Consider the following 26,325-nt stretch of genomic DNA (forward strand, 5'->3'; position numbering starts at 1 on the left):
CAGTGCTTTTATTGGTTATGTGGATGAACTCAGCACAAGTATTCAAATGTCTCACAACTTCAAGAAGGATTAATGTGCATTGGATAGAAGAAGCAAATTTCAGAACGGTTTGCATAAGTTAGAATGGTAGAGAGAAATCAAATGTTGAAATGTTCTATAAATGCACATCAAGTTCTTTGTTTAGATTCAACACTAAAGTGAGAAAGCTTGAAAGAGAGAAAATGAAGTCTATCACACAGGGCTGCCTCCAGGTTCAGAGGGGCCATGTCTGGAGCATCGTAGCCACTCAGGAACGGGTCCTTATTACTGTGGATGAAATTTTGCTGAGCTCGAGCATTTTAGGTCAGGCAATTTAGCTTTCTTCCCACTTTAAGGTGGCTGCCTTCCCAGCCTCCCCAGGGCAGTCGGTGGCAATTCAACAATTACCTTTCCTTAATGATGTGAAGAGAGGAATTGTAGAACTGAGGGAAACCACCATTATAATCCAAGAATTTAAAATAGCCGTTTGAAGCCTGGGCAATGGAGTCAGGAAGCACCTGGCAGATGGAACCTCCCGGAAGAGATAGCATCTCCACGTGTCTGGAGGGAGAAGAGCTTTGCAGTTATTTTCTCTGAACTGTGTAGCCTGGATGCACCAAGAACTGCTTCTTCCAGGGAAGGAGAGGGCCTGGTTTTGGAGGAAACACATTTACAGTGTTTCTTTGTTTCCAGACAGCCAGTAACAGAGTTACATTGGACCTGACCCTCCTATGTCTCTTTCTCATTTTCCTTTCATCATTTTCAGTTTTGAGAATAAGCATTTACAAGGCCTCCCCTGTATTCCAGACACTGAGTTGAACCGGATCTGGTCGTGGCTTCCAAGTCACCGTGATCTACGAGGGGAGCTGGGACTTAGACATGACGAACTGGGATGTGACTGTCTACTCCATCGGTACCCGGCAGAGAGTGGGTGCCCCCAAATGGCTAATGTTCATCGAGTGCTTCCTGTGTGTCGGGCACCCTCCTAAAACACTTCATGTGTATTGGCTCATTTCAACCTCAGGTGACCATGTAGCACGTACACCTTATCTCAGATTAAACCGAAGATCAGAGAGGGTAGCAGTGATTTGGTCAAAATTAGACAGCTAGTTCACAGTGGAGTAGGCCCCAAAGTCCACACACTGAACCACTGCCCCAGACTGCTTCTCCATACATATGTGTCACGGAGCACATAAAGAAGGCCTAATACATGCCATGAGAGATTCAGGCCATGCCAGGAGAAGCAAGATTACACCGTAGTGGCCCGGAGACACTTCATGCCAGATATTATGCTTGAGGTAGGACTTGCTGAACAAGAACAGGGGTGATAAGCAGAAGGGGGAGAAGGTGTTCTTTGTAGGAGTAAAGGGATCAAACACAAATGGCCTGAATCTGTCAGTTATGGTTCTGTTAGCTGCCCGTGGGGCCCTCTCCTGCTCCGCCAGAGCTGATTGGACCAGGGGTGTTACAGACTGAATTATGTCCCCCGGCAAACACATACCTTGAAGCCCTAACCGCGGGTGTTTTAGGCTGTGACTGTATTTGGAGACAGGCCTTCTAAAGAAATAGTTAAGTTAAAATGAGGCCATCAGGGTGGGCTCCAATCCAATCTGATTCGTGTCCTCCTAAGAAGGGGAGATTAAGACACAGAGAGAGAGAGAGACACTGGGGATGCACATGCGCAGCGGGGAGGCCGCGTGGAGACATTGAAGGGCACTGCTCTGCAAGCCCAAGGGAGGAGCCTCAGTAGAAACCAGCCCTGCTCACACCTTGATCTTGGACTTCCAGCTTCCAGAACTGCGAAAGAATAAATTCTGTTGTTTAAGCCCCCGCCGTACGTGGTATTTGGTATTTAGTATGGCCGCCCTAGCAAAGGAAGACAAGGGCTGTATGACTGAGCCCAAGACAGAAGAACAAAGACTGAACTATGACCTATGCACCTGTAAAGATAAACTGGGACAGAGCTTTGCTCTTAGCAGTTAGAACTGCGGGAACCCTGCAAAGGAGGGGGTGAACTGTGGAGGGAGAAGCTGAAAGGATACTCGTCAGGACAGTGCTGAGTCGAAGCCATGAGAGAGCAGAAACTATAAAAAAGCAAAGGGACTGCACCATAGAGAGACTGAAGCAAAAGAATACCCAAAGAGAGAGAGACAAGAGAATGAGCGAGCCCTCGGCCACGGGGGTGGAGGAACCATTCCCAAGAGCAGTTTGAGTTTCCAGCGCCTTCGCAGGCTGGGCCCCAGCCCCTGCAGGGGAGTAATAGGAAACCCCGTTAGCCCCAGGCACTTGGAGTGCGTGCCTGTTCCTTGCTCCCTGAAGATCCAGAGGAGCCTGGAAGCAGCTGTTTCCCGTCTGTCTCCCAGTGTTGCTGCAGGGGCCCCGGCTCCTTCCCTGTTGTGGCTGCACCACTGTGATGCCGCCTCCAGGCTGGCGGGAGGGAAAGGAGGAAGCGCGCGCCCCCACACACAGGTGAAGGGGTGCGTGAGAAGGGCCGGTGGCAGAGCGAATGGAGTGAGAGCAGGGGAGGGGAGCGTGGTGCTGCTGTCGCCTGGCCGAGCTGCTGAGGCGGGCGGTGACCCGACAGACAGGGAGGCCTGGGGTCTCGTTCCCATTCGACCCGGAAGACCTTTTGGAATCCGTGGCCATGGTGGTGCCCGGGAAATCTTAACTGGTTCTCAGCAGCAAGAGAGGAGTGTTCGGGCCTGATCAGGACGCGACCACTCCTCAGGTCCCCGCGTCTGTCTGTGTGTTATTTGGTTCTCCGCTGACGAGCGCTCGGCTCTTGCTCTGTGTCTCGAGGCCAGACTCCCGAGATAGGTGGTCTGCGGGGCAGAGCGTCCATCACAGATAATGGGTTGACGTAGTTTAGGACCGGCTGTCTTGGGCCGGGCATTTGGTCCCATCAGTGGTCCCCTGGGGCAGAGTCCTGTGGCATCAGGGTGGCCGCTCACGTCCTTGGCACCGCTCCGCGGGCACGGCGGGCTTTCTGAGGCTTGGCCAGTCCTATTAGTACACGTCCCTTCCCTAAACCTTAGTTTTCTTACCCTTGACATAAAGGACTCGGGCCGCATGATGCTTACAGGTCCTCCACATTCTGTGCCACGTCCGCTGGGGCAACATTCTCTGTAAAAAGAGGCCCGCACTTGACTGGCTTAGGACAGAACTTTATTTCTTGCTCACAGACTAGTGTGTGAGAGGACAGTTAGTGCAGAGAACAGATTCCCCTACAGAGTGATTCAGGGACACAGGCTCCTCCCATCCCATTTCTTTAGGGCCTTGGAGTCCTAAGCCAGCAGATGGGGAAGGGGAAGGTGGAAAAGACACACTTGCTTCTTAACTGTCTAGGCCCAGAAGTAACCACTCTCACCTCTGCTCACATTCATTGGTGAGCCTCAGCCCCAAGTCTGTTCCTAGAGGCCAGGGCCTGATCCTTCCTAGCAGCATCCTCACTTTCTGGAAAGGGATCAGGAATCCTGGTGGACAGCTAGCCGGTTCTGCTCTGTGGGTGGGGTTCAGTTTTGAACTTGTCTCCAGCCTCTTCTCCTGGCAATGGGTGGCCTTCTCCAAAAAGAATCTTGAGGCCGGTGGTCTTAGTTTCCTAGTTTATTGCCTCGAGGCAGAGTCCTACTTTATTGCCTATAAAAATTTTTATAGCTAGCCCAAGAGGCCTTAGCTGCCGGGCAAAGTTCTGATAGCTCAGGGGGCCCCGTGCCCACCCCAGGGGGCTAACACAGATAGCCAGTGTCCAGGAGAGAGGAACGAGGAGGTAGTTCCTGCCTTGCAAATGAGAAAGCAGGAGAAGGGGAAGAAGAGCAGAAAAATAGCCAGTTGTCTTCTGAAACAAGGAAGACGGCCACCTGCCCGCTTTCGATTCTCTGGTAAATATTTGACTGGATGTTTGCCTTTTCTCTGGGGTTTTTGGGTGCTGTGAAGAGAACTGGGCAGAACACCAGAGTATCAGAAGCAGTCAATAACCAAGAGGCTGGAGAAGCTCGAAGCACAGCCCCGAGAAGCAGATTGCTCACTGGGGCCACATGCACCGCTTCCCCGCTGAGATGCTTTCCACAACCTCGAGGTGAGTTATTGGGGTCAGACTGAAGACGAGCCTGCTGGACAACTGCATGTTCTTGGCAACTGTCTTCTTTGATGTTGGCGACTCGTGGAAACTGGCAGAAAGGCATCGGGTTAGCTGACTTGTAGGTAGGCTGGCTAGGTGGACAGGAACCACGGATGGGTTCCTGGGTCAGTGAACAGATTTCTGTTTATCTCCAGTTCAGAGCCAGAGTGGAATTGGAAGAGCCCAGGTATGGTGTTGGAGGAGCTGGGTAGGACTCCTGGCCCTTTAGTTTCTGGAAAATCTGAGTGCCTCAGTTTCCTCATTTATAAATCAGGTGTAATAACCCTGACCCACCTAACCCCCAGCTTTGGGAAGATCACATGAGGAGAGAATGTGAAGGGACTTTGAGACCTGACAGTCCGGTCCAAATGCCAGCCATTAAGAATTCTCACTCAAAATCATTGGAACTTAAATATTTCATCTTAAATGATCTAAGAATGGAAAAGACTAGCCCAAAATATGAGAGAAAGTAGAACTGTTACTTTCTGGTGTCCTAGTGTGTCTGGTTAGGTTGTCGAGGGGGTGCCGTGGAGGGTGAGAGGCAGGAGAGGAGTCGTGGACAGACAGACATGCCGGGGGTCACTTGGGAAAGCAGATACAGGCTTCCCCACTGTCCACTACGAAACCTTTCAGAAGCCAGAATGCTGTAAAGCCATTATGTGGAAGAACTTTTGAGTGCTCCCAGACCCCAAAATAACTGCTCTCAGGCTTTTCTGTTACCCTAAGACACATCTTGCTAACAGATGCACAAACTAAATGGAGATAAAGCACCAGGGCTCACGGACGCAGTTCAAAGCGCTGGCGGCTTGGTGGACATGTGTCTCCCGGGGTGTCTCCCGGGGAAGGGGCGTGACGGGGGTCCCTCTCGCTCCCAGGGTCCCTGCTGCTTCTCTCCCGGCTTGCTGTGAAACAAACGCTGGACACTGTTTTTGCTTTTGGCCTTTTTTTGTAAAGGGGAAACTCCCCCGTGGATTTCTTTTGGCTAGTGGAACCAGGGACTCATGTAGGACTTCTGTAAAAGGGAAGTGGCGTAATGTGAACTTTGGAAAAGCGGGGGCGTAGCTGTCCCTGGAGCCCCAGGCACGGGGAGCGAGGGCGGGAGCCTGAGGGCAGGAGCCTGAGGACAGGGGGTGAAGAAGGACGTGGGGCAGGAAACAGACTGGAGGGTGGCCTGGAGGACAGGTGGACAGAGAGGGGAGTCAGTGGAGTGCTGGGGGACGGGAACCAGGAAGCCGGAGGGCACCCGTCTCTTTCTCCTCTGTCCTGCTGGGCTCCTTGGGCTGAGAGGGAGCAGGGTGGTGTGGTTGGAGGTGGACTTCAGGAAGGTCCCCCTGGTCACAGGGTAGAGGACGGACGGGTTGGGGGGCAGTGCAGGAGGCGTGAGATGTGGCAGGAATTCTACCCTGAATCCAGGTGAGGGTGAGGGAGAGGGTAGCCTAGACTGAGGCTGGGGGTGGGGGGCAGAGACGTGTCTGGATTCAGCAGGGATTGGAGAGTCCACCTGACTGGACTTGATCTGGGGGTATATTGGAGAGCGTGCCTCTGGGTCTCTGGCTTGGCTGAATGGGGGGACGGCGGTGCCATTCCTGACATGAGGACCCCTGAGGAGGAGCAGGTTGGCAGGAGTGTTTGGTTGGAACACGCAGGACTGGAGTGCTGTGGGATATCCAAAATGAGATGACTAGGAGGCAGGCAATTGGCTGTATGGTCTGGACTTAGAGTAAAAGTCTGGACTGCACCCAGAGAACGTGACTCACCCCATGGGGCTGTTGTGCCCTCTGGGCCCCTGACATTCTTTTGAAGTCAGCCCCGTGTCCCCCACGGCCTCCAGGTGTCCCTCCCAGGACCTCCTCTTTATCATGGTCATGGCCCTGCACCCAGGCTGGCTAGTCAGGCCCTTCGCACAGGGCAGGGCTCAGGCCTGAGCGTGTTGTCCATTCCAGAAGAGTAGGCATCACTGTTTTCTCTGAGGACCCCTGACATGGAGCCATTATCAATGTCTTAGTGTAATTTTAAAGATTTTATTTATTTATTTGTCAGAGAGAGAGAGAGAGAGCACAAGCAGGGGGAGTGGCAGGCAGAGGGAGAGGGAGAAGCAGGCTCTCCGCTGAGCAGGGAGCCCGATGCGGGGCTCGATCCCAGGACCCTCGGATCATGACCTGAGCTGAAGGCAGACGCTTAACCGACTGAGCCACCCAGGCATCCTGGACCTTAGTGTAATTTTAATGTTTGAGTCTGTTTCCTGTTTAGAAAATAGAAGAAGTGTTCACATTCCAGCTCTCCCACTCACTAGCTGAGTGGCTTTGGGCATTTACTTCATCTCTCTAAAGCCTCAGTTTTCCCACCCATGAAGTGGGAATAGGAGTCCATGCTGCACAGGTTGTGAAAGATTCAGTAAGATAATAACTTATCTTTATTCTCCTTTGCTTTCACCTCACCCATTCCTTTGAGGTTTCTGCACAGCTAGGAATGGCCAGCCCGGGTGGGTGTGTATGGGGGTGTTTTCACCCATGTCTGGAAAGTTCAGAGAGGGTTACCATGAAAAAAATTGGTGATTGAAGAAGACAGAAGCCCATTTTTCTACTCCCAACCATTCCTAACTGTCCAATAAAGCAATGTACATTTTCATTTCTTCTCACTTAATAAGACAACAATAATAATAGGTAGCATTTGTTGAAGGTTTATCATGTGCTAGACATCGGGCTGGCATTCAACCCATTCCACAGACAGGCAACTGAGGCTGCAGGAGGAGAAATGATTGACCCCAGGTTGCAAGGTATTTGACTGGGCTGGCTCTCAGGTCTGTCTGGCTTCAGTTCCCTCCAGACCCCGCTGACTCGGTGAGATGGAAGGGTGGGCTTTGTGGGGGAGAGGATGCCCCCCTGCCGGAAGTGCCCAAAGGAGACATCTTGGCTGCTTGGGTATGGGTGTGGCGGGGAGGGTCCTAGAAGGCGTTCAAGCATCTGAGGGGGTTGGATTCCAGAGCCTTCTGGTGACTGGGCGGGAGTCTGTGGTTCCATGACTGGGTGGATGAGAGCATTTTCCGTCGGGGGTGGACAGGACACAGCTGTGCCACATGCAAGCCCACCACACCCAGTGCTGCGTGTTTCTCATTCTCCCTCTCCCCTCCTCCCCCTTCCTTCCTTCCTTTTTCATTCATTCATTCAGCACCCACCTGGATTTGTTATGTACCTGTCCCAAGTCAGAAGCTAGGTAGGAGTAGGGCTGAGATGGCAGATAGTTGGAGTTTAAAGCTGAGTGAAACGCTTCTTGCTTTGGAAAGGCCCAGGCTAAGAGTGAGAGCTCAGACCTGAAGACGGCACCTGCAGCAGGAGGTGATGAGCGCCAGGGAGCCATGTGGCTGCGGAGCTGCGGAGAGTCCTTTCCCAGGGGAGCGCCGAGGGATGGACTCTGGCACCAGGGAGATGAACCAGGGCCGGGAGGCTGGTTCAGTGTCCCAAAGGGCAGGCTGATAAGGGCCTGAGCTAGAGTTTCCAGATGATCTCACCTCCAAGGCCTGGTGTTTGGGAACCCCTTGGTGCAAGGACAAATGCTTGTGGAGGGTGCCGTGAGTCAGAGGCCTTCAGGGATGGGGGGCCCCCTGCCCTCGTGATCACCTCCTAGTCAGGGTTTTTTTTTTCAAGCAACTGATTGAGAAGCATTAATGGGCTGTAAAATTAATTTAGTGGTTATGACCAGCATTTTACAAAATAGAATGGGCCAGAACAAAATGAAGAGAATTAAATCAAATTAAAAATACTAGAGGACACCGTGCATATGAAGGGTATTTTGTTGTGAAAATTTGTTTTACGTGGGTACACACGCATACACACGCCTGTGAACTGGGTCATGGCTATCGTGTGTACTTGGCCACAGCTATGACTTGGAGTCAAAAAACTTAAAAACACTGAACTGATCCGATCTCCTCATTTTCTCCTCATGGGAGAAGAGGTTAGGTTGGGGCTCTGGCCCCCTCCTGTGTTTTTTCCTCTAAACTTCTCTTTCTCCCAAAGCATAATTTATATTGACATCAGTTTCCAGACTCAAACATCCTCATTATTCTTTCTTTTTTTTTTTTTTTAAAGATTTCATTTATTTATTTGACAGAGAGAGATATAGTGAGAGAGGGAACACAAGCAGGGGGAGTGGGGGAGGGAGAAGCAGGCTTCCCGCTGAGCAGGGAGCCTGATGTGGGATCATGACCTGAGCTGAAGGCAGACGCCCAATGACTGAGCCACCCAGGCGCCCCGAACATCCTCATTATTCTTGCCCATGCCCATGCCCAGAGCCAGGGCCACGTCTGCCCAGTGGTGGGCCAGGGAATGTGTAACAATTGGCTCTCTGGAAAAAAAAAATATATGTTTAACATAAGTTGTACTGACATAACAGATGTATCAAACAACTTACAAATAATGAAATATACAATGCTCTTTATTACAGATTCCATACAGCCAATTAATTCTCATGGAATGCTTTCATTGGTTTTTGCTGAACTCTTTTATCTGTAGCCAACCTGCAGTTGATGAATAGGCATCGTTTTGACATGAATGTTATTTGATCATTTTATTTACATTAATGAGTAAGACAAATGTGAAACAATGAAGACAAGGGTTAGGTCAGAACTTCACTTGTTCATCAATTGACGGAAACTATTTCTCTAAGATGAATGTGTTCCTCCTCTCGCTGTGTCTCTCTCTGTCAAATAGAAAAAAAAAAAAGAGTCTCTTATGGTTTGTCTCCCTCTCTGATTTCATCTTGTTTTATTTTTCCCTCCCTTCCTCTATGATCGAATTCTGGAAGAATATTTCCTCAATTTTTTTTTTTTTTTTTTGGCTATTCACAGTGTCATGGCTACAAACATACGTTCAAATGTAATCTGCATTATTAACATTTTCTCTGCCGCTTTATAGACACTCTACAAAACAGTAAAGCAAGCCCTGATTTGTAGGTTTGCCAGTTTCCATGGTGTAAATATTCCCAACATGATATAAATATTCCCAACTTGATGTTTGTGAACTTTGAGTGTGGGAAGAGATGCTCAGTGGCACACTGTCACTTAGTTTCCATCATGCGGATACAATAGAAGTAAATAACCTCAAGAGCATAGATGACAGTAACATCATTAGAAAGTGATGGGTTTTGAGTCTTTATTACCTTTCTTTTTAATACAACTTATTTAATGATAAGTTTATATAGTTTATTTTTTAACGGTGGTGGTGTTGAACAACTGGCTGGCAAAATTCCTGATAATGTGAGGGTCCCAAGCTGGTACAAGCCAGCCTGAGCAAACTCTTACATCTGCCGCGAACTCTGGCAGGATCGCAGGGAGGCTGTGCGTGAGGGGACTGATGGGTTCACGGAGGTGGGTCAGGGCTGGCCCAGAATCAGACACCCCAACACACAGACTACTGCATTGCTGTAGGCATCACGTGGACAGGCAGGCACCTGCACACGTAGGTACCTAGATACATGCACACAAGCGTGCACACACACACCCACACACACCCACCTCTTCCTCCTTCCCTAATCCTTCTCTGCACTGAGCAGCTCTGCTGCTGCCCACCCACGAGGAGGTCAGTGCCGGAACTCACTGAGTATGCCTCAGATAGTCCTGGGCATCCTGACTTTGTCTGCTCACTGGCCCACTCTGGGCCTCAGATTCCTGAGAGAAGTTCCCTTGGATTCTTTTTTTTTCTCTAAAGTATTTACTTACTCTTGAAAACTTGATAGTTGGAACATGAAGAAGGCACTCTTCTGCTTAACCAGCTCAGAGGGAGTTGACCTCGACCAAATGCATAGACCCAACATTCCCCCCTGACAATTCTTTTTTTTCTTCATATTTATTTTATTTTTTAAATTTAAATTCAATTAACATATAGTATATTATTGGTTTCAGAGGTAGAGATTCATCAGTCTTATACCCAGTGCTCATTACATCACGTGCCCTCTTTAATGTCCATCAGCCATCCCCCCACCCACCTCCCCTCCAGCAACCCTCAGTTTGTTTCCTGTGGTTAAGAGTCTCTTATGGGGGCACCTGGGTGGCTCAGTTGTTAAGCGTCTGCCTTCGGCTCAGGTCATGATCTCAGGGTCCTGGAATCGAGCCCCGCATCGGGCTCCCTGCTCAGCGGGAAGCCTGCTTCTCCCTCTCCCACTCGCCCTGCTTGTGTTCCCTCTCTCGCTGTGTCTCTCTCTGTCAAAAAAAAAAAAAAAGAGTCTCTTATGGTTTGTCTCCCTCTCTGATTTCATCTTGTTTTATTTTTCCCTCCCTTCCTCTATGATCCTCTGTTTTGTTTCTTAAATTTAACAGACATTGCTGAGCCTCTCCGTGCCGGGAGCTGGGCTGACCGCGGGAATCAGGGCTGAGTCTGCCGCAGGCTGGGAGCCCAGGCACCTCTAGCAGCTCCAAGGAGGCCCGTGAGCTGGCAGCTGGGGCTGGGAGGATGGTCACGTGCAGCCTCACCTTCTTCCGGGCGGGGTGTGAAGCCTCTCCTGGCTTCAGTTCCTCATTTTTAAAAGGAGATAACACAGCCTGCCCCCCCCCCCCAAGATTCCTGCAAAGATTAGATAATCCAAAATAGCAGAACGCCGAGGCCATAGCGACACATAATTAAGTGACACATCCATTAAGGAAAGTTGTTATCATATATCATACCGTAACTTATTTCCATAGTGATAATGTTAGGGCCAAAGGAAGCAGAAGGATTGTGGGAGCACAGAGACCCCACCTCCCACTCTGACATGGCATCAGCGGGCGGGGGGGTGTTGGAGCAAGGAGCTGGGAATTGGGATGACCAGCTCTAGATGCACCAGCTATATAGCACGCCTCATATTGGCCCTCATAGCATTTTATTAAGAATTGTTTAATTAAAGATTTGTAATTTGTGCCACCACAAACCTTGCATGTTTTGCCTTTATGCTGATTTCACACACGTCTTCACTTCAGAATGCTGTTGTATGGCTTAGGGACAACCGTTAGTTTTTTCCCTGATCACAGAGCAACCCATTCATTCATTCAACACATGTTTATTGCCTCTGCTTAGCGCAGACACTGTTCTTAGCAATCGGATAGATGGACACAGCTGTCAAGCGGCGTATCTCTGGGTACCGCACTTCAGAAAAAAGTCACGAGAAGGCAGTAGAGTGACCTCACATCCCACTACCCAGAGATGAGCACTCTTCACAACTTGGGATCAAGCAGGAATTTTCTTTCACTTAACAGTCCAAGGCATCCACACATTTCCAAGGCGTCATCCGTGGAGAGCGGGTCTTCTACATTTGGGGCTGTTGTTTTGCTGCAGCCCTGTGGACGGTCGCCCTTCAGCACACCTGCCCCACCAGCCCTGGGCCTGCCAGGAAGGGGTCTCAGCGGCTTTCGAGCTTGGGTTGCCCGCAGTAGGCGTCATATGTTCATGGCGGTGGCTGCCGGAGAGGGTGTGGAGCCCAGGGGGACCAGACGCCTCAGCTGTGGACCCGTTAGCTAGAGAGCTGCTCTGTCCACCCTCCCTGAGCTCACCTGTTTCCAGCTACTGCCAGACCAGTTCTCGGCTTAGCCCTTCGAGCAGGAGACAGCCTGCTGGTGAATCTGTGTGGGCAGCCACCCATCCAGAAGAGTCTGATGGGTCCATATATATTGACACGAGAAATTTCCTTTCCTTAGTAAATGCATTTTCTTTCCTTGGTTAAATGAAGAAATCAAGTTTCGTCAGATCCCATTTTTGCTTAACGCTATAGAGGTTATAAATATGCATAGTTATGGAAGGAGAAAGGGCTTTTATTTATTACTTTATACATTTGTACATATTTTGAGTGTTTTGCAATGAGCATATATTACATTTCAAATGTTATATACATGTGACAGAGAGATTGACAGAGTGAGGGATAGAGAGACAGAGAGAATCTGAGCCTATCTTTAGGCACCTTTTTGAGTATTTCCTTAGCTTGTATTTTTCAGAAGTAGAATTCCTAGAAGTGGAATTGCTGTATTTGGAAGGTTCTTGGTGTATATATTGCAAAATTAATTCACAGAATGTTTATACCAGTTAACACTCTTACTACCAGTAAATGGATACTTACTTGTCTTAACCTTCAGTAATACTGGGTAGTATTTTCAATAATTCCCAATTTAATAGATAAGATAGCATTTTATCTTAATTTCTCTTCTAATCTTGATTTTATTTTTTTCTCTTCCTGTAGTTTGTTGGAGTGATTGAATTTTCTTTCTTCCATAGATATTTTTTAATATACAGGTTTACACTGTATTTGTATTCTTCCGGGAATTACCTATGAATTTTTAACATACTTACTTAGAACTGCATTTTTCTTATAATGCCCAGAAAGAAAACAGTTTTCTCCATCATCCTGCTAAGCAAGAGAATGTGATGGTGCTGTTCTCCCCTCTGTGTCCACACTTGTTCCCACCCCTCCCCTCCCCGCTATGGGATATCACCTGGTATTTTACCTCCAATTTAGCATTTCACATATTATGTGTCACAATAACTACTCACCGAGATATTTATTTATTTAGAGAAAGCATGAGCAGGGGGTGGGGGGGGTTAGGCAGCAGAGGGAGAGGGAGACAATCCCCAGCAGACTGTGCTGAGCTCAGAGCTGGACATGGGGCTCGATTCCACAGCCCTGAGATCATGACCTGAGCCAAAATCAAGAGTTGGATGCTTAACCGACTGAGCCACCCAGGTGCCCTGATATTTAACAATATATTTTACTCATTTCTCTGTTAGGTATTGCTTCTTCCTAGAATCCTCTTTCTTATTTCTTGAGAATTTCTTCCACTTTTTTTTTCCAGACGGTTTTTTGCAACCTTGTGTTTCTAAGAATGTTATCTATATGTAAAGATATATCTATAGATAGATCTAGATAGATATATCTTTATAAATGTCTTATATATATTTATATATGTATGTATTTATTTAAATGTATATTTTCTTAAAATCCTGTGCTGGGGCTTAACAGTAAATTCTGCCAATTTTTTTTGCCTGCTGTTCCTCTTTGCGCCCCTCTATTTCCTCCTAGATTTATGCTTCTTATAAAGGATTTCCTGTAGTAATGAGCTCAGAGAGGTTCCGACTTAACTTTGTCTCCTTAAGAGCAAGTTGCCCCTTCTTAAGTTTTTGGCTCCCTTTTGTGGTGTAATCTTCCCTCAAATGTTTGATGGCTCTTGATTGTGTGCTCATCTTTGTGACTGAGTGGCCACTGGGGTGCCTGCTTTCTGGAAGATGGCTAGTCCTAAGGCTGCTGTCAGGGCAGTGGGTTGGGGGAGGGGAGGCACCACTAGGTGGAGTACCTCCGGGGCTGGCCATCTGGGAGGTGAAGCTCCTGGTCCCTGTGATCCAGAGCACTGCCTCTCTTTCTCTCTGTGACCCATATACGCTAATCCTGGGGACAACCCCCATTGCCCCTGGCTGTCAGCAGAGAGGGGAGGATAGCTGGGTCTCTGTGAGACCCCAGTTCATCATTCGGTGGGCTGTTGGCAACCCTGTCCTGCTTCTCGTCTTGCATTATGGGTGTAGAGCCCTTTGTGTGGCCCCACAGTGCGTAGCCTTGTTGGCTTATGCTTTTTCTCTTTGCTGTTATTGATTTGACAGAGAGAGAGAGAGAGAGTGCGCGTGCACGCACAAGCAGGGGGAGGGGCAGAGGGAGAGGGAGAAGCAGACTCCCTGCAGAGCAGGGAGCCTGACGTGGGGCTCAATCCCAGGACCCTGGGATCATGACCTGAGCTGAAGGCAGACGCTTAACTGACTGAACCACCCAGGCGCCCTTCTTTGCTGTAATCCTAATTGCTCTCCATCATTCAGGGTCTTCTAGTAGTTTCTGTCCCTGATAGATCTCCTTCTTGCTTTCAAATATCTCTGTTTTCTTTCTTTCTTTTTTTTTTCAAAAAATAACATCTTTGTCACTTTGAGGGTTTCGTGTGGGATGGGCAGACTGATGTACATGCTCTGTGTGCTTCCTGAGAGCAGAAGTGTGATCTTTACGGTTCTATCACATTTCTGGGTTCCCTCACCTTCCCCACCACTTCTAGGATCTTTCAGACCCGTGGCTACACATACCTGGGGAATATCAGGGTTTTAAAGAACTGCAGGGGAAGGTGCCCTGCTCACGGGTTTCCCCAAGGAGTGCTCTCCCCTGAGACCTCTGAGGGAAGGGCAGGAGTTGGGGGGGAAGGAAGCCTGGAGTCGAGGTGGAGGGAGACAGAGTCCGTGCAGATCTGCGAGTGGCCATGAGGGCGCAGAGGGCATGGAGTGGAGTCTGAGCAGTAAGAGCAAAATATGGGGGAGCCCAGAAAGGAGAGGGTCCCTGTCAAGAGAAGTCATAGAACTGCCGTGTTGTGTTTTAGACCCGAGGCCCCAGCATCCCACTCCTGCAGCCTGGGGAGAGGACACAGTCCATCGCCGGTGGTCCAGATGCCCGTGGCGTTCCTGTGAAGTTAGTGAAGCTCCAACCTCCCTGCACAGGGAGGCCCTTCCAAGGCTCGGCAGGGAGGGGTGGGCACCTTAGTTAAGTGTTCACATGGCTGTATGTTTTCTGGAAAATACGAAAAGTAAGAGGATTTCATAGTTTTATTTGAAAAGGATGTCCAAATTAGATAAGCTTTGGGCCTCACAGAGCCTGAGTCTGTCCCCAACTGTGTCATCAAGAAAGGAAGGAGCTAGGGGCACCTGGCTGGCTCAGTGGAGCGTACGACTCTTCGTCTCGGGGTCGTGAGTTTAAGTCCCATGCTGGGTGTAGAGATTACTTAAAAAATAAGTTAATTAATTTGAAAAAAAGAATGAAAGGAGTTAGATCTGGTTAGCAGGACAGTTGGATAGATCATCAGGCTGGAGAAAGAAATATGGATGAAGATGAATTCACGTAGGGAAGACACATTGCAGGTAGGCAGTGCTGGCCCTGAGGAAGCAAAGTTAAAAAGGATCAGATGATCTTAGTGGGGTACAAGCCAAGCTCCTGCCAGTGATGCTCAAGGCTGATGGGTCAGTGATTACAGCAGTGACTGATGGTGTGAATGTGGTTTTGGCTGTTTTTCAGAACCAGGCAGCTGAATGGCACCTGTGTCAGCTCAGTGGACTTGGAGCTCTTCCTCCATTACTCCCTCATCCCATCAGTAAGTAAAGGCAGGGGAAAGCATGGAGCGGAGGGGAGGGGAATTGGGTCACTCCCATATACAAGACTCCCGAAGAGGCCTGAAAAGGTCAGCAGAGACATCAGTTGAATTTCCTCGACTTTCTCTCTTGCATTATGCACCAAAAAAGCAGGCAGAAGAAGGCTTTTAAGGGCCAGTGAGTCAAGGACACTGGTTTTTAGGGGAGTTAAAAAAGGCTCTTCTAAGGAAGCAATGACAGCCAAGTCTATTGGGAGATGTGGTAAAGAGCCTCTCAAGCGGGGGGGGGAACACATGCAAAGGCCCTGTGGAGGAGGGGAATGGAGAGTGTGAGGACCTGAGAGGGCTGGTATGACTGGAGTGGGGAGCTGAGGTGGAGGTGTCTGGGCCTGGGTCAGGTGGAGCCCTGTGGGGCTCTGTGTGAAGGAGTGGTGTCCGCATTCTAAGTGCAGTGGGAAGTAACTGGAGTGTTTCCAGTGTGAACTGGTGTGATCAGATTTCTGTTTTGAAATGAACTTTCTGGTCACATTGAGGGGATCAGGTTGGAGGTGGGCCAGAGAGGAGATGGTTGCAGATTTTAGCTCATCCTGGATGGTGGTGGTCAGCTCAAGATGTTTGGGAGGTAAGGCGATAGGACTGGGTAATGTGTAGGATAGAGAAGTTAGGGAGAGGAAGAGTTGAGGATGACGTGGTTTTCGTAGCTTGCACAGCCAGAAGAATGGTGGTATCTGCCATTCACTAGTTAAGGAGAATCAGAAGAGATCAGGGTTTGGGGTGGTTGAAGGAACAGGGCAGGGGGGCAAATCATGAATTCCATTTAAGACATACTGAATTTAAGAAGCTTTCAACACATCAAAAAGAAATGCCAACTCTGTAGTTCAGTGAACAGTTACGGAGCTCATGGATAAGGTCTGGGCTGAAGAGTCAAGTGTGTGAGTCTTCTGGGCATTGGTGGCCATTGTCAGCATGGATGTGGGTGAGAGGATCCAGTAATAAGAGGAGGGGTCCTTGGACTGAGCTAGGTGGAGCTCCCGACTTTAGTGGTTGAGGAAAGAATAATCCAGCAGAGGAGGCTGAGAGGTAATGGAGAACACCCAGAAAAGCACAGTTGATGGAAGCCTAGGGAAGAGGGTGTTTCTAAGAGGAGGAAGTGGTCAACACTGTGGAATGCAGCTGAGAGATCAAGCCAGATTTGGGCCTCAAGTTTCCACTGGATTTGGTAATTTGGTAATTTGTGATTTTGGCCAGAGCTCTTTCCATGGATGGGGGTGAAGCCAGGTTAGGGAGTTGAAGAGCAAGTGAGAGGTGAGGAAATGAAGACTGCGAGAGTAGACAGTTGTCAAAAGGTTTCTAGTAAGAGGGGAGAGACAAAGGGCATCAAGGATTGAGAATATGATTGAATCCACAGTGGCGGGAGTGGGGGTTGGGGGTGGGGAGCGAGCAAAGAAGGATTTGCAACCTGACAGGTATTATCCTCTTTTTACAGGTGAGGAAACAGAGATTCAGGGAAGTTAGGTCTCTCTTCCAGTCAGTCTGTAGGGGAGACGAGATTTGAACCTGTTCAGGGCAACACAGAGGAAAGCTCAGTACAAAACTGAGCTTTCTGGAAGCTCAAGGGTGCGTGCAGCCAGCTCCCAGACTCGGGGGGGTCACAGACACTCTGCGCCCTCTGCTCACCCTCACCTTCTCTTCCAGGGAAGGCTCCAGGGCCACACTGAAGATGAATGTTCCCACTGACACTCTCATCTTCTCTTCCCGTAGCTCTTCATCATTTTGGTCTTGTCCTTTCTCCAAAGGCGAGAGCACCGTAAACAGAGAGATGACACTTCTCACCTCCTGGGGAACCGCTTTGAAATCATCATGTGAGTGGAGCTAGGGCTGATCGCTACAGCTTGGGGAAGCCTGTGTTTGGGGTCAATACCTGTTGTCAGGCCAGGACAACTCCCCGTTAGCTCTCCAGCCTTGCCTCCTCACCACCCCCCTTCCCCTCCCTGCCCCACCCCAGCCCGGCTCCCGAGTTCAGAATTGGCCTCCAAGCCAGGGCGGCCTCAGCACCCAGGGCTGCCCAGGTGTGATGAAAACGTCTCAAGGAGACTCTGCTCACTATGGGAGAGGCCTTCCCACACCCAGCACTATGGCAGCCTCGGGAAGCAGGAGGAAGAGAGCTCTCAGTCGCCCACAGGCAGCAGCAAGCATCCATGCTGGGAGGCGCCAGGAGTCACGCACCAGGAGAGCCCTTGCTGGCTCTGCCATCCTGAGTCTCTGCACCCCTTATCACATTTTTCCTTAAGCTCTAATCGTTCGTATCTCTGCCGCATCACCCTTTAATAATTCATAATAATAATGATAAGGAAGCAGGTAACAGTTACTGCACAGTGACCGTGACCCAGGCACTGAACCTTTTGCTTTGCCAACATTACTTGGACGAACCCTCTTGCCGACCTAGCAGGCTGGAGGTTCTTATCCTCATGTAATGGATGAGTAAACTCAGGCTCAGAGAGGTTAAGTGACTTGCCCAAGTCCACACAGCTAACAAGTGACAAGAGCTTTCACCGAGGTCTGGTTGATATTTGCTCTGATTCCCCCCGACATCATAGCCTAAGCAGGCTCAAGCATGTAAACATGCTAGGGTCTCCACCTTGGATTCTGGAGAAGGGAGAGGAAGCCAGGGTGTTGAGACCAAGGCTAGCGGTGACCTAGGGATTCAGGGTGACAAAGGGAGCCCCGGTACCAGCTCGGAGGAGCAGACTCATTCTGGCTAGCCCCCACTGGAGGGGTCAGCCCTTCCCAAACTGCCAGGCCTGAGCCACCCTGGTTGGGACGCAGAGGTAGACTCTGCCCTGGGCATCTGACATGCGGGGCCTGGTGTGGGACTTCTTAAGAAGTAGGAGCACTGTATGGGTCATGTGGAACTGCTTTGAATTCGATTGGTAACGGCACACCTTGCTTACTCCTTGGCCACTTTCCCATCAAAACCCCCACTTTTCTGAGGAGCTCTGGCCCACCGTCTTCACGCATCAGAAGCCCCTCACATGTGCGTGGCACACCACAGTTTGTCAAGCAGTTCTTCATTTGCCGCCCATGGTGTCTCTGACATGAGCAGAGTGGGGGCTGCCATCTGTCTGAAAGATATGGAAACAGTCTCACATATCTCTGAGGTACCACAGGTGGGACTGACTGAATTCGGTTCACGTCCACAAAATATGTGTTGGTGAACGTGCAGTGAGTACCTACTCTTTTCAAGATCCTGTGCTAGGTACTCACTCCTTGGAGCGTATCATTTCCTAGACAAACAATAATGCAGAGAGGTGTGCTGCAACACGGACATGCCCTTAGGGGCATCCCCTCAGGGACCCAGACAAGGCAGCAACTGGGTGGGCCTGCTGGGAGTGGTCGGGGTGATGGTGGTGGGGGCTTCCCGGAAGAGGTGCTCCTTGAGCTGAGACTTGAAGGGGAATCTGAGAAAGACTAAGGGGGCAGGAGGTGAGATCCAGATCCTGGCCCCAGGTCCCTGCCTCCATGCATTGCTCCCGTTGCCCCCCAGAGTTTTCATCAAAGGTCGCTTCAGATGCCACTTCAACAAGAAAGTCTCTTTTTTTTCCAGATGCGGTTTTTTACTTTGATCTAGACAGAGCCATTTTGGTTAGAAGAAACAGATATCCTGTAAAGCTTGTTTTTGTAAAAGGAAAAGAAAGGATTTTTATAAAGTTACAGAGATTTCCCAGGAACTGGCAAGGCCGGCCTCATGGCCACTGGGTCTCTTGAGATGGGCATTGTTGGGTGACTAATTCTATTCCAGCCTCCCTGCGTCACAGGAGCCCCTCAGCACCATTTTACTACTGTCCTCTCTGCTGTCTGACATTATCATCTGATTTAGGATCTTTGCTTCCCTAAAACCTCTACTTACCTCTAGCACCAACTCTGATCCCAACTTGGCATGACTTTCCAGAATAGAATTTTAATAGAATTTTAACAGCTGACTGGCTCGTGTCCTCAGGGTCAGAAAGCCAAAATCCAAGACCAGGCATCTGATTGGCCCATCCAGAGTCAGGTGGTCACCCCCTGGTCCAATCAGCTGTGGCCGGGAAGGTATGCTGGCGAGGAACCAGCATGGCCAGTGCTACCCAGACCCTCCCAGGGATGTTGGGGCTCTCCTAGTCGCTGGGCACAGGGCAGGCTCCCCCAAGCCTGTCGAGTACATACTCCTTGTTACGGTCTCCTGAGTCATACTGCCTGTGTCTCTCATAGATGAAACTCATCCTATTTTGTTTGTTGTCATGGTTATTAGTGTCCTTGCTTGTGTCCCTCCCTTCACTCCCCTCCCCCGAGCCTTGGAGCTCCTCAAGGGCAAAGATTTTGGTCTTCCTCACTTCAGTACCCTGAATCCATGCTTACCCCCAGAATTAGCCCGGAGGGCCTCAGAAAATGTCAGTTGAAGTGAATAATTCACCACCCCATAATCCCTCCTCAGGGTAGGATTGATACTTTGGAGGTGAACTGTGGGAATGAGCCACGGTCTGGCCTCATGAGCTGTTTCTCTCGTTCACAGACCTCTGGACTTGGTGGGCACCTTTAGTAACCGATGGTCCTATGGAATCGCCTTTGGGGCCACAGCCAATAAGGTCATGTTCTTGTTCTCGGAAGGCTACCAGCCCTTGCAGATCCCGCAGTGGGCCCAAGGTAAGGACTGCCTCATACCCACTGGGAATTTTGCGATGGCAAGTCTTGCTCTCAGAGATCGCGTGGCAGGGGTTCCCTGGGATCAGGGGATAAAAAAAAAATAAACGTTATGAGTAGTCCGCGTTCTTCCCCGCCTGTAACTTGCCCAAGAAAAATGCCTCCCCTGCCAGGTCAAAGCTTGTTTGTGGGGCTTTCTCTCAGGGAGATTCAGAGCTCCTATAGACATAGAACAAAGGCTCAAAAAGTAGGTTCACCATCACCTACCCCAAAAATTTCAGTCCTGAGTCCTAGCCATCTCTGCCTTCTTGATATCAGCAAGCCCTGGGATTCCTCCTCACAGAGCAATGCTTACTTCTTTGGCCATTGGTCTGAGGCCTCTTCGTTCCCCATGCCTCACGTTCTCCCTGAAGGATCAACTTTAATTTACATAGTCAGCCATTCCAATACAATGACTCCAAACCTCTCTGTCCAGCCCAGTTCTCTCTCAGGGCCTCCCGGCCTGTAAGAGCAAATGCGTACCGGCATCTCATTAGTCTTTAGGGAAATGCAAATTAAAACTGACATGATAAACCACCACACATCTCTTTGAGGTGTAGTCTGATAAGTTTTGACAAACGTTAACATCCATGAAATCATGACCACAATCAAGACAATGAACTCCATAAGTTTCCTTGTCGCCTTTTGTAATCTCTCCTTCCCACCTTATTCCATCACTGCCCTCATCACTGATCTTTTTCCAGAATTTTATATAAATGGAATTATACAGAATGTACTTTTTATTTTTGGTGTAGCTTCTTTCATACAGCATAGTTATTTTGAGATTCATACACATGTAACATGTGCCAGAAATTCATTCTTTCTTATTGCCAGGTGGTGTTCCATTATATGGAGAAAACAGTTTGTGTGCCCATTCACCTTTTTTTTTTTTTTTTTTACAAGGTTTATTTATTCATGAGAGAAAGTGAGCATGCCCCTGGGGCGGTGGCAGGGATGGGGATGGGAGAAGGAGAGGGAGGGAGAGTCTCAAGCTGGCTCTGCACTAAGTGTGGAACCCAACTTGGGGCTCAATTCCATGACCCTGAGACCATGACCTGAACCAAAACCAAAAGTCAGCCTTGTAACCAGCCATACCACCCAGGTGCCCGCCCATTCACCTCTTGATGGACATTTGATTTATTTGCATCTTTAGCTATTGCAAATCAAGCTGCTATGAACATTTGTGTACAAATCTTTTTGTGTACCTCTGCTTCCATTTTTCCTAGGTAAATACCTGTGAGTGGAATGGCTGGATCATACACTTCATGTAGTAGATCATACTTTTTAAAGAAATTGTCAAACTGTTTTCCAAAGTGATTGTTCCGTTTTAGATTACCACCATCAGTATGTGAGACTTCCAGTTTCTCTATATCCTTGGCAGCACATGGTCAGTCTTTTTATTTTTTATTTATACTGTTCTTGTCAGTTTCTTTTTATTTATTTTTTCCCCTTTCTTAGTTTTTATTTTATTTTATTTTTTTATTTATTATGTTCAATTAGCCAACGTATAGTACATCATTAGTTTTTGATGTAGTGTTCAATGATTCATTAGCTGTGTATAACACCCAGTGCTCATCACAACACAACCTCCTTAATACCCATCACCGGGTTACCCCATCCCCCCACCCCACTCCCTTCTGTAACCCTCAGTTTGTTTCCTGGGGTCAATCTCTTTTTAAAATAATTTTTGGGGCACCTAGGTGGCTCAGTCAGCTAAGCACCTGATTCTTGATTTTAGCTCAGGTCATGATCCCAGGGTACTGGGATCGAGAGTCGCATTGGGCTCCCTGCTCAGCAGGGAACCTGCTTCTCTCTCTGCCTGCCACTCCCCATTTGTGCTCTCCCTCGCTATCTCTGTCTCTCTTTCTCTTTGACAAATATAAAAAATTAAATCTTAAAAAAAAAAAAAAGATTCTCTCTCTGCCCCTCCCCACCATACCACCGCACTCTCTCTCTCAAATAAATAAATAAATTTAAAAAAAAAAAGATTCTCTCTCTCCCTCCTCTGCCCCTCTCTCCCACCCCCACTCATGCATGCACTGTCTCTCTCAAAAAAAATTTTAATTTAATTGCATTAGTTTCAGGGACACCTGAATGGCTCAGTTGGTTAAGCATCTGCCTTCGGCTCAGGTCATGATCCCAGGATCCTGGGATCGAGTCCCACATCGGGCTCCTTGCTCAGCAAGGAGCCTGCTTCTCCCTCTGCCTGCCTCTGTCTCTCTCTCTCTCTCTCTCTGACAAATAAATAAAATCTTAAAAAAATATATTTTAATTGCATTAGTTTCAGGTGTACAACATAATGATTCACCATCTCTGTATGTTATGCTCTGCTCACCGCAAATGTAGCTACCATCTGTCACCATACAACGCTATTATAATATCATTGACTGTATTCCCTCATCTGACTTTATTCTTGTGACATTCATTTCATAACCGGCAACCTCTAAGTCCCCTTCACCCATTTTGCACCCCCTCTCTGGCAATCATCAGTTTGTTCTCCGTAAATATAGATCTGATTCTGCTTTTGTTTGTTTGTTTATGAAATAACAAGTGTTGGTGAGGATGTAGAGAAAAAAGAACCTTCATGCACTGTTGGTGGGAATGTAAATTGGTACGGCTACTGTGGAAAACAGTATGGAGAGTCCTAGAAAATTAAAAATAGAATTACTATATGATCCAGTAATTCCACTACTGGGTATTTACCCAAAGAAAATGACAGCACTAAGTTGAAAAGATATAAGCACCCAGTGTTTATTGCAGCATTATTTACAATAGCCAAGATATGGAAGCAACCTAAGTGCCCATCGATAAATGGATAAAGAAGATGTGGTACACACACACACACACACACACACACACACACACACAGGAATATTACTCAGCCATAAAAAGGATGAGATCTTGCCATTTGCAACAACATGGATGGATCTAGGGGGCATAATGCTAAGTGAAGCAAGTCAGACTGAGAAAGACAAATACCATATGATTTTACTCATATGTAGAATCTAAAAAATAAATGAATAGGTGCGCCTGGGTGGCTCAGTCATTGGGCATCTGCCTTCGGCTCAGGTCATGATCCCAGGGTCCTGGGATGGAGCCCCGCATCAGGCTCCCTGCTCCGCAGGAGGCCTGCTTCTCCCTCTCCCGCTCCCCCTGCTTGTGTTCCCTCTCTCACTGTGTCTCTCTCTGTCAAATAAACAAATAAAATCTTTAAAAAAATAAAAATAAAAAACAAATGAATAAACAAAGTCTTTTTAATTTTAGCCATTCTAAGAAGCGTGTAATGCTGTCTTAATGTGGTTTTAATTTGCATTTTCATAATGACTGATGATGTTGAGCATATTTTCATGTGCTCATTGGCTATCCCTATAGCTTCTTTAGTGAAGGGTCCAAATCGCTTTCCTTATTTATAAAAGTTAGGGTTTTTGTTTTCTTCATATTGAGTTTTGATAGTTCTATATCTAGTTCTGTATATAAGTCCTTTATCAGATGTCTGAATTACATTTGCTCCTAGTCTGTGGCTTTTGTTTTCATTCTACCAACAATTTCTTCTGAAAAGCTGTCTTAAAATTTTGATGAAATCTAATTTATTCATTTTCTTTTTTTTTTTTAAAGATTTTATTTATTTATTTGACAGAGAGAGACACAGCGAGAGAGGGAACACAAGCAGGGGGAGTGGGAGAGGGAGAAGCAGGCTTCCCGCGGAGCAGGGAGCCCGATGCGGGGCTCGATCCCAGGACCCTGGGATCATGACCCGAGCCGAAGGCAGACGCTTAACGACTGAGCCACCCAGGCGCCCCTATTCATTTTCTTTTATGGATCATGCTTATGGTGTCAGAAAAGGAATCTTTACCTAATCTAAGGTCATTTAGATTTTCTCCTGTGTTTTTTCTGGAAGCTTTATAGTCATGATATTTTACATTTAGGTCTATGATACATTTTGAGTAGTAGTGTGAGGTACGGATTGAAGTTCCTTTTTTTTTTTTTTTGCCTTTGGTTATCCATTTTTTCCAATACTATGTATTTCAAAAACCTGTCCTTTGCCCACAAAATTGCCTTTGGACCTTTGTCAGCAACAATTGGCTGCATACGTATGCATCTGTTTCTGGACTCTGCTCTTTTCCATTGATCTGCAGCACATGAGGGCTCCAATCTCTCCACATCCTCCCCAACAGTATTTTCTATTTTTAAAACAATGGCAGCCATCTCGGCACATGTGACATAGTATCTAATTGCTGCCTGGATTTGCAGGTCCCTGAAGACTAATGCTGTAGGGCACCTGGCAGGGTCAGAACATCATTTCCTGCTTCGTGGCTCAAGATTCCTCTCTTCTGTTTTCACAAAGTGATTATAGAGGTGTATCCCCCTAACACCCTCAGCCTTTCCCAGTCAGCCTCTTCCCCCCACTGGCATCTGGACCCACTGTTTCCCAGCTCCTGACATTCCTCTCCCTCTCACTTTGGAGTCTGACGGGTCTGCAGGCCGCCTCCATGGGGGGCTGTGTCGTGGGAGGGGCCTGAGGTAGTCAGCAGAGCAAGGTCACGGCCGCCGGCTTTTCCTCAGCCGTGAATCGCGGCCTTCAGCACCTTGCCCACTTTCAGCTGGGATTTCAGCTTCAGTGTCTTGTGTCTGCTGGCAGGTTGAGGTTCTGTTCTCAGGCCTTCAGACATCCCACTGCCTTCCTCTGCTTCCTCTTACTCAGATGTCGAAACCAAATGGTCTCGAGACCTAGATTTCTGGTAGATGTTGTCTGCGGGTTTGGTTTTGCCATCTTAGTTACTCTGTCCGCTTCTGTGACAGGTAGATTGCAAAATTATGCTCTTGTGGCTTCTGTCCTCACAGAAATTCTTCCTTGTATATAGGGTCCTGTCCTGCCAGCAGCCCACTATTCACATGCATGTAAATACTGACCAGCCCCAGCCGACCACCTGCCATCTGAGTGAGGAATGCCCTTCCTTCCCTTCTCCTCTCTGTCTTACAAACCCCTGCTTGTATTTCCTGGCCTTGTTAAATGTCACCACTTCCAGGAAGCCTTCCCTGATCCAGACCCTAGGTGAAGTCTGGGGCTTCCACTTCTTGTCCCCACAGCAGATCGACTGTGCCTCTGTTAACACACCACTCACCTTCCTCCCTGTCTTCTCTATTGGACTGCAAGCATCTCAAAGCAAGAAGCTTGTTCATTCCTCCTGTAGCCTTAGTGTCTGGCTCTGGAGCCAGCTCAAAGCAGATACTTTGTGAAGGTCGTGTTGCACGATTAGATTTTCCTGGATCCTGTTAGATTCTCTAAGAGCTAGTCAGTGGCAGAATGACTATTATCATTGCCTTGTGTAGAAAGGACAGGATGGTTACGAGAGGTTTTACGCACACACATCACCACGCTTTGTGTTGCCGTGGTGCACTCGCAGTGCTGTGCTCTTGGTGGTTGCTGTTTGTTCAGGTATGTGGCCTGCCTGCACCTCATAGTGTGAGCTGCCCAAAGGCAGGGACCAGGTCTTCCTCATCCCAATACTTAGCCAGTGCCTGGCATGGAAGAGGTCCCAGGAAGGGTCCGTTGCAAGAGTGAAAGGCATTCCCGCATTCCTCCTTGCTGAGCTGGGGCTTGTCCTCTCATCTCTTTGGGTCCTGAGGCCTGCGACTGGAAGTCGGTGTAAAGCCCCATAGCTTCCTTGGGGTGCCCGGAGCCCGTGGAAGAGGATTCATGGCATCTCTGGCCCTGTCTCTCCCAGCCTTTGTGCTGCTGATCGGAGGCATGGAAGTCGGCCTGTCCCACTTCCCCTTCTTTGCCTGCCTCTCGTCGGAGTTCCAGCTGCTCAGCTCCATCTTCGGCTTCAGCTACTCTCTGATCTGGTAAGACGGACGCTGCCTGCCTGCCTTCCTGTGACTCCTTCGGCCGTGGCTGACCTCTGGACAAAGGGCTGGGGGTGACCTGCGAGCTCCCCATGGAGGGCTTCTTTGCCCAGACCTGAGGCTCACGATGGGCAGGTGGGGTGACTGGTCCCAGGTCCCACTGTGGCCTCTCTGTGGGACTGCACTTTAGGCTGCAGAAGGTCAGGCCAGCGTGCTTTCTGCTTCACAGCCACTTGTGATTAGAATATTCCCCGAAGTCAGCGATGTAGCAAACTTCATTTCTGTAAACTGCCCAGGGTCCTAGTTGGGGGATGCAGGAGTCCCATTTGGATGCTTCTGTTCTGTGCTGGCATGTCTCCCCCAGGAGCCCAGGGGAAAGTCCATGCACCTCAGCTTGACGTTCAGGGCCACTGCGGTGCAGCCTCCCCTGTCTCTCTATCCCCCCCAGTCTCCAGCACACACCCTCCAGTCACACTAGACTCCTGCGTTCCTTCATCCACCCACTTAC

The 26,325-nt window shown here is 48.7% G+C and overlaps 1 protein-coding gene across 6 annotated transcripts in view; it reads left to right on the plus strand.

Moving 5' to 3' along the window:
- LOC118541076 (stimulated by retinoic acid gene 6 protein-like) overlaps nucleotides 1-26,325 on the plus strand; it is a 58,844-nt gene that overhangs the window by 6,515 nt on the left and 26,004 nt on the right. Inside the window, exons 1-6 of one of the 6 annotated variants that reach the window (XM_036100527.2) lie at nucleotides 836-1,042; nucleotides 3,952-4,093; nucleotides 15,182-15,257; nucleotides 17,016-17,116; nucleotides 19,804-19,934; nucleotides 25,697-25,817. In XM_036100527.2, coding sequence (XP_035956420.1) covers nucleotides 4,053-4,093; nucleotides 15,182-15,257; nucleotides 17,016-17,116; nucleotides 19,804-19,934; nucleotides 25,697-25,817 — 470 coding nt within the window. In that variant the 5' untranslated portion in view covers nucleotides 836-1,042; nucleotides 3,952-4,052. Of the gene's footprint in view, nucleotides 1-835; nucleotides 1,043-3,951; nucleotides 4,094-15,181; nucleotides 15,258-17,015; nucleotides 17,117-19,803; nucleotides 19,935-25,696; nucleotides 25,818-26,325 lie in introns of those variants that run through there. The other 5 variants (XM_036100529.2, XM_036100528.2, XM_078061489.1 and 2 more) reach the window with 5 other exon arrangements.

The sequence above is a fragment of the Halichoerus grypus genome, chromosome 14, assembly GCF_964656455.1.
Source record: "Halichoerus grypus chromosome 14, mHalGry1.hap1.1, whole genome shotgun sequence".
Taxonomy (NCBI): Eukaryota; Metazoa; Chordata; class Mammalia; order Carnivora; family Phocidae; genus Halichoerus; species Halichoerus grypus.